Raw genomic sequence first — 8,314 nt, forward strand, 5'->3', positions numbered from 1 at the left:
CGGCGCCCCGGGTCTCGGTGGCCCGCGGGGCTCCGGGGCGCGGGGCGGCGGCGACGGGGGGCGCGCGGCTTTGGGCGCCGCGCCTGCACCATGAACTACCAGCAGCAGCTGGCCAACTCGGCTGCCATCCGGGCCGAGATCCAGCGCTTCGAGTCGGTCCACCCCAACATCTACTCCATCTACGAGCTGCTGGAGCGCGTGGAGGAGCCGGTGCTGCAGAACCAGATCCGGGAGCACGTCATCGCCATCGAAGGTGAGGGCCAGGCCGCCCGGGGCTTCTGGAAAGCGCGGGGGAGCGGGCGCCCCTGGCGCGGCGGGGTGTGCGCGCGCTTGTGTGCTTGCGTGTGTACACACGCGGCTGCCCGGCGGAGAGAGCACTGCGGTGCCACTTGTCCCGCAAGGCCGGCCAGTCTGCCAGGGAAGATGGATTGTCAGTGTTCATTGGATAATGGACAATGGAGTCTCTCCTGTGAGAAAGTGGCACGGTGCCGCTGCGTCCTGGGCCGCTCGCACGTCCCGTCCCGGCTCAACAGACGCCTGGGGGCAGCTGCTTGGGATGGCGCCACTCGATCCATGACAGGTTATCAGGCCGGGCCTGAGCGTCTTCCATGGACGTTGAAGATGTGTTTTGAGAAGCGCTGCTGCTGGGGGTGCTGTTCCGGCCAGCTTATTATTCAGTTGCTTCATGGCTGTCTTTTTTTTTTCCCCCTGTTCGCGGATACTGGGGAGGCATTTGATTTTGGCACATGTAGGAAGCCAATGGGACCCAGGCAGCATCATGGCCCTGTGCTGCTGATCGGCCTGGCGTTGTACAAACGCCGGTTTGTACTAAAGTCCTGAGGCAAATTATAACCCTTCTAGGAAGGCAGGACACCTTGATACTCTCTTGCTGAAGGGGGCACTTTGATACACCTGCCACTTGGGAGCCACCCAAGAGGGGGAAAAGTGAATGATCCTGCTGCCTGTTAGCCTGCGTTTGCATAGAACACTGTTCTGATCCCCCCTTCCCCCCCAGTGTCAGGCAGGGCAGTATCCCTGCAGGGAGGATGGAGCTGGCGGCTTTGCCCTGGCTTGTGTTCTCTTTGGACTACCCATGGCTCCCGTTTCTCTCTTACTAGGTGCCTGAACTCTTCCCTTGAGTTGTTTCTCTGGCCCTGCCATCACTTACCTGGGGGGAGCAGGTGGCATCTAAGTGGGTAATGTGTCATAGTTCAGCTAGTGGATTAGCAGCCTGTCCTCTTGAGTTGCTGTTGGCCAGTGACAGTAAAAGGCCTGCAGGTGGCTTGTCCTAGTATAATACTGTGCCTGCCAAAGGCTGTTGAGGACCATGGGAGCCTTCCAAGTCCAGCACGAGTGTGCTCAAAACAGGTGCAGGTACTGCCCTGGACTCCTCCCCCTGTTGTGAGAAGGCTTCTGCCCCCAGGAAAGCTTGGCTCCCGTGTGTTCTGAACTTCTAACCCTGAAGTGTTTGGGTTTAAAACTTGGCTGCTTGGATGGAGATGGTGGAGGCTCTGTTGCTGATCCTCTTGGCATTTGGCAGCCTCATGTACTTGAACCACGTCCCAGGCAGGCTCCAACACTGACTAACTATCCACAGGATATATTGTAATTCTAGGGGAGGGTCCAAGCAAGCTCCGTCCTTATGAGGGACTGGCTCTCAGTGCACCTGGGCCCCCCGAGTGTTCATGGCTGCCTGTGGTGGCTTCAGATGCTTCCAGACCCATTGAGAGGCACGGCTTCTCCTGTGTGGCATGGAGTCTTGGTGGTGTTGAGGAGGGCACTGTCTCTTCCTCCTCCCCCTCGCCCCCCACCACAGCTGATGGTGAGGAGATAGAGCTGATGGGTTTCTCTGAAGGCAATGTGTGGGTCCCTGTCAGAAGTGCTGAAAGGTTCTCGTGTTTCTCTCAGATGGCTGCTCAGCTCTCTGGCTGGGTATACAGAAGTCTGATGAAACCCTTTGAAAGCAGGTGCCAGGAATGGAATGCACCTGACTGGAGCTCCTTGCTCTAGAGGAGAGAAAGACCTCCAGCTGAGTGTGACTCATTTCCCATTCTTAAAGCTACACTCTAGGGTCTGGTTAGCAAGGGGATGCTCTTTTCTTTCAGTTTAATTGTTTTTCCACAATGATCTCTTCTTGACAGCTTGATACTCACCTTAATAATGTGAGTGCTCATCCCCTTCTGCTTGTAACCCTTGTCCTTCTCAGTGAAACCTGAGCTAATGGATGGCTCATGCTGGAGACTCTGATGGTGCTAGTATTTTGGTTGGGGCTAGGAATGCCTATATTGTGCCAAGTTTGTAGTAGATTCAGTGAGCCTGGAGAATCGAGAAGTGGTGGTATCTGCCCCTGCTCTTTGTGCCCTTATCTACAGCAATAACCTGCACATTTGTGGAGAACTTGAGATAGCTGTTATGGTATTATTCATAACGGCCTCATCTTATAGAGGAAGAGGTGGGGTATGGGAGGGGTCATGACCTCTGAACTAAGGGGTCAATCGGGCCCTGGGTCTCTGTCTTCGTAAAGCATCACTCTTTCAGGACCTCACCATGTCTCTTGTAACTAAATCCTAATTCATGGGTTATAATCGAATGGCCTTTCCGTGTCAGTTTTAAGATACAGGTAGGTCTTACATCTGCTCCTTTGATGTTTGGCATGGTGAGAGGGTTGCTGAGTTGTGGGAGCACGATGGTTGTGGGTGAGAAGAGGACAAATGTTTTTTTTACTGAGAGCCTCACGCATGCGTGTGTTTTGATCACCTCTACCTCCCAGTCACTTTCCATTTCATACGCTTCCTCACCCTCACTGCTGTTAAAAATGCACAGAGTCCATTTACTGCTGCTGCGTATAAGTGCAGGGGTGTAGGATTGTCCACTGGAGCATCGATTGTTCTTTTAGGGCCCACATCCTTGAAGAAAACTGACTCTTCCTCCCCAAAGCACTCATTAATGCCAGGAGCGTGTCAGCTAGGGGCGAGCCCTTCCCGGTCTGTGTTGGGCTTTCGGCAGCCTTGGTCTTGTGAACGCCATCATAGCTGGTATGTGTTCGTGTGCACAGTGCCGTCATGTCCAGGGAATCCTGCTTCAGCGTAGACATCCACTAACATCCACTACCATCTTTCTGACCCCTCCTCTGCAGGGATCCCCCAGCCTTGGTGAGAGGGAGCGAGTGTTAGACAGGTGTTCCATTTAGAGTGGAGTACTCCCCAGTTTCTCGCGCTCTGCATATTGACCAGTTGGGGTTAATCTCTCCCGCAAAAAGAAGCTTCTCTGGTGAGGGTTGAGAGGTGTTCTTATCTAAGGGCATGAAGATTAATTATGGAGGCAGTTTATTATTATGTCCATGTAGGAGAATAATAGTACTAGGTTCTTCCCTAGGGCCTATAACCAGGCAGGACATGAGTTTTTGGCCTAGTTAGCAATACCAGACATAGAGTGTGTCTTGTAGAACAGGATTTGAATCCAACTGGAAAGTGGTTGGTTACTCCTGTAACATTTGTGCCACTAATGCATATATTGTCATATGCCAGTGGATATATCTTGCCAGGCTGGTCATTGTTCTAGCTAGGTAAAACCATCAAATACTTTTAATTCTTGGTAGCATAAATAGAACCCTCCAGCACTTTGAATGCTAGTCAGTGGGGATGAAACCCTAAGGTTAATACCAGCTTGATTTCTTCATGTCTTACGTATGTGGTGTCCTCAGCTATAGGGCCTGTCAAATTTAGAAGTTAGCTAAGAATGATAGCAGTAGGCTATAAGGAGTGTTTGTTTTAGGAGTCTGTGGCATCCCACTAACCAGTAACTCGTGGGGTCCTGTAGAGACGGGTGAGAGGTTAAGAACACTGCTGCTCTTCCATAGGATCTAAGTTCAGTTCCCAGCATCCATGTCTAGTGGATGCCTGTAACTCCAGCTCCAAGGGGATCTGGTATCCTCTTTGACCCAATCAAAATGTGGATACCTGCAGACACAGGTGTATGCAGACACTACACACACATACACCATATTTGGATAGTTGGGCCTTCATTGATGCTGAACTGGGAAGGCATTGCCTCGGTGGTACCAAGTGACACAGGCTTGGAGATGACCATGAGTAGAATGTGTGCGGGACCACCACAGTAACCAACGTGAGACCCCATCCCTGTCAGAGACTCACCCAAGTGTCTCTGTGATGTGACTAAGAATAAGCATGAGAAATTACAAAATATGAATCTTTCAGGAAAAGGATATGTATATCATTGGGGACATTTAAGAAAAAAAAAATCACTTGCCTCACAAAACCAAACCTGTCATTTCCCAGGCTATCTAGTTAGACTTTCTCTCCTCTGTGGCTCCTTAATCAAGGCCTTTGGATTGTCATAACAGGAGCTTTTCAGCCTTAGGGGACTTTTTGAGAAACAGTTTCTCTGTTGACATTACATGCCAGCATTTGGCTCTGCCATAGTGTCTTTAAAATGCCGTTGCTTTTTGGCATCTATGTGATTGTTTACTCTTGGGGTGAGGAACAGCCTTGGGAAAGAGGAAGATGTTTCAGTGCTGCTCATGTCTCAATGAGTCAGTTTTGGCCTCCTTGGAAAATAAAGACAGACAAAATGGTTGTAAGAGCCCACTGAAGTCCCCAAATAACAATATGTTGAGGATTCTGTCTGTAGGCCTGGGACACATGTGATTTTCATCCTCAACCCTGTTTAAAACACTATCTTTAAAAAACAAAACAAACAAACAAAGACCCAAAACGTTTTTCTCTAGTTATTTTTCTCTTACACTGAGATTCTTGTTGACTCCTGAATTTTTGCGATTTAAGGAAACATTAATGGTTAGCTTCACACTGAGCCCAGCAGATTTCTGGGGGTGTCCTGCAGGGGCATGGTCTGCTGTGGGGTGTAGCATGTGCCATCCATCCCCTGTCCAGAAGTGAGCCTGGGACCTGTCTCACCTCCATCAAGCCTCCTGTGTAAGCTTTTCCTCTGGCTAGTCAAGGACTCTGGGTAGATGGGTTGAGGCGTACCAGCCAACCACCTTTCTTGTTAAGTAAAACTTGTCTCTTTAAGGCTAAAGCCTCTGTTAGCAGTCACACATTGTAATTCAGCTTGCCAGCAGCAGAGCCAGGATCCCTGTGTGTGCCTAGGGCTCGATCATTCAGCAGAGCAGTACACTTCCAGACATATCAGGCACTGCTGGGAAATCCAACCAAGTCTCTGAAGCTGAGACACCTCCTCACCTCCATCAGTGTTCATGTTGCTGTCCTCACTAGGTGGCTAATCTCTATACCTATGTTCTGCCCTAGTCCACCACAGGAGGACAAGAGGGAGGGAAGGTCCTTCCATGTCCTCTTAAGTGTACATGCATATGTGCAAGTTTGGCAGCTCTTTGGTGGCATCTAAGCCCCAGCATTTGAAGAATCTTGGAAGAGAGCAGAGAGACTGCTCAGTCCTATGGTGCACCTGTGTTATTGAACATCTGTGCCCATTGGAGTGCGGAGTACTTAACCCATGTTATGCCAATTCATTGTGTGGTAACTATCCCAGAACATGGCTACTGTCCTGTTGTATGACAAAACTTTTCCTGGGGAGACACAACACACTCACCACAGAAAGGGATCTATCCCATGATAGACCAAAGTAAAGATATACCACTTGAACCAATGAGTTTTCTTTCTTGGGGTTACTTAGAGGAGTGTGGGTGGGGGGGTCACTTACAGGAGCAGAAATGACACAAAGACAGCTGCATCACCCAGGCCTACCCCAGTATGGGTGGCAGCTTACAAAACCTGGGACCCTGGAGCACACTGCACTGCCTGGGAGCAGCTCAGTGGGTCCGAGAGTGTCCATTCCGAGTGACTCAGCTGGTGTAACCTCTTCAGAGCAGCTCCACTGGTTTCTTTCTTCCAGGCAGCTGGTCTGGCCTCAGAGTAGAGGAACTCTCCAGCTTTTTATTGCTTACTCTGGGAGGGAGGGACTGGGGAGGGGCCTAGTGAATCTGGTTAGTTTCAGGGACTTTTTAGAGCTATTTTGAGTTGGTTCCCTTCCTATTTAAAAGAGTTTACCTGCAGGATGGGATGTTTCAATCTCAGAGGAAATTGTTTCACAGCACAGCTCTGCAACCCAGTAGGTTATCTGAGATGAGCTGCAGAGATAGAGTTGGAGCCCCTGCGGCGGCGTGTCCTTCCCATAGCTCCCTGTCTTAGACTTAATCCAGGGACAGACGGGTTTGAGGATGCCCCGAGTAACCAAGGGATCTTCATTGTAGAGTTGGTTAATGCAGTAAACTTGGTAAGAGTTTGTTTAATCTGGTTGCTGCAGGTGTGTATGTTTAGGGAAAAAGTTTCTTCCTGCTGCCGTGGGTGGGTCGCCTTTCCCTTGGCTTCTGTCTGCTGTGCTGGTGGTCGTACTACAGGTGTACTCACAGGTTTATTCAGAGGCCATGGATTCTCCTATTGCTTCCCATTGAAGCCTCATGCCCAGCCAGCGCTGGAAGCTCTCACAATCTGGTAGTTTTTAGGTATGTCATGGATACCCCTTCACAGAGACCCCTTGAAGCCTGGTGCAGGTCAGTGTTACCCACAGCTGGCCTTGCCTCCCTGGAGTTGAGACCCTCCTGCTCTTGTGCTCAGCTATCTTCCTGCTTCCAGCCTGGAGAGCTTGGAGCTCCAGTCTTTGCTGCTATGGCGGGCCAGTATCTGTGTTTGAAGAACACCCTGTGCTGGCTGGTATTAGGCAGCCATTTCCTTTTGAACCTCCTTGGGGATGTGAACTGAGTTATCCTCCTACAGAAGTGAAATCTTGTCCAGAGTGTAGAAGTTGGGGCTGGGCAAGTTTTGGATGTAGATGATTAGCTCCATAGGACTGAAACATCATGACTAGTGTGTGTGTGTGCGTGTGTGGGGTGGTTGTTGTAGGGGAAGGAGAAGCTTGATAGATTTTGGGGGGGGGTGTTTGCAAATCAGTGGTTGTAAAGTTTGTGGTTCTTTCTGCCAGGAGCTGGTAAAAATTCAGAGAATCAGACTGACCTAGAGGGATCATTGAGTGACAGGCTGTGCCACTGGTGTCATGGAAACTGTCACTTAGTGGTTCTCAAATTTAAGTGGGTAAACAAATGACATTGAGGCTTGTGCAAAAACAGTTGACAACCTAGTCCTTGGTTCTGTAGGGCTGGGGTATGACTGGGCACCTGTATTTCCAAGAAGGTCTGCACTTAGGGACCCTATTCTGAAGTAGAAAAGGGGAAAGGACGCTTTCTCTGGCTGGGCACTTGTTCTGGCCTGCAGTGTCACAGCCAGCATTGGGGTCCCTACCAGTTGCTTAGGAAGTTGCTAAGGTCAAAAAGTCTGAACAGTGGGAAGGCAGTTTGATTGGTTTCAAGTGCAAGTTCACCTTGTCTCTATGATGCTCATAGAAGACTGAGTATAAGTACCTTCTGAGTGTGGAGTTCTGGAGGTCAGAGGGCCAGTAGTAGCTAACCCTCCTTAGCAGAGGGTCCAGTAGAGAGTGGAACCCCCTGCTGCCTGACAACCTCCTGGATCACAGGCTTCAGATGAACTTCCTCCCCTGGCTTTTTGGAATGCAGCCTTATGCATATTTAGATGGGGTTCATCAGTCTTTGCTTTCTTATGATAATTTGGTAGGTGATATATTTTGTCACCACTATTTCCTAGCATAGAAATCATCTGTACAAGAGCCGCTGCATGTTATCAGCAGCTCTCAAGAGCCACAGAGGAGGAGCTCGAAGGAAGTGACTCAGGGAAGCGGAGGGACACAACAAAACCTGTGGCCCTGTCACAACCACCTCTGTTTATGTCCAAACCAGACCTTTCTTCTGCTGTAACCGGATCCCTTGCTTGACAGCGCCCCCCCACCCCCCCAGCCCTGCAGGTTCTTATTGTGTGAGACTCTCAACCTGCTGCAACTCCCTGGGCTTTTTGTTTTTTGTTTTGTTTGTTTTTAAATAATACAAAATTTGAGATTGTGCATTTTTTTTCATTTCTTGCTCCTCTTCCCTCCCTCTATACCTCCCCATTTTGCTGCCACCCCTCTCTCAAATTCATGACCTCTTTTTCTTTTGTTCTTTGTGTGTGTGTCAGTGTTTATCCCTAAATACATAAATAAAACCTGCTTAGCCTGTGTAATGTTACACACACACATACACAAACACACCCCTGAGTTTAGGGCTGGCCACTTGGTATTGGATCACCTACTGGGGGCTCTTCCTTGGAAGACTGTTTCTCCCACTCAGCATTACTTAGTGTGATATATATATATACATATATATATACATATATATATATATGTATATATATATATATATATACATATATAT

The 8,314-nt window shown here is 49.3% G+C and overlaps 1 protein-coding gene across 5 annotated transcripts in view; it reads left to right on the forward strand.

Moving 5' to 3' along the window:
* Positions 1-8,314, forward strand: part of Agap1 (ArfGAP with GTPase domain, ankyrin repeat and PH domain 1) — a 445,290-nt gene that overhangs the window by 436 nt on the left and 436,540 nt on the right. For 3 of the 5 annotated variants that reach the window (XM_031368366.1, XM_031368369.1, XM_031368367.1), the window contains exon 1: positions 7-253. In XM_031368366.1, the coding sequence (XP_031224226.1) occupies positions 91-253 (163 nt within the window). In that variant the 5' untranslated portion in view covers positions 7-90. Of the gene's footprint in view, positions 254-8,314 lie in introns of all 5 variants that reach the window. The other 2 variants (XM_031368368.1, XM_031368370.1) reach the window with 1 other exon arrangement.

This window comes from Mastomys coucha, unplaced genomic scaffold (genome assembly GCF_008632895.1).
Source record: "Mastomys coucha isolate ucsf_1 unplaced genomic scaffold, UCSF_Mcou_1 pScaffold14, whole genome shotgun sequence".
NCBI lineage: Eukaryota > Metazoa > Chordata > Mammalia > Rodentia > Muridae > Mastomys > Mastomys coucha.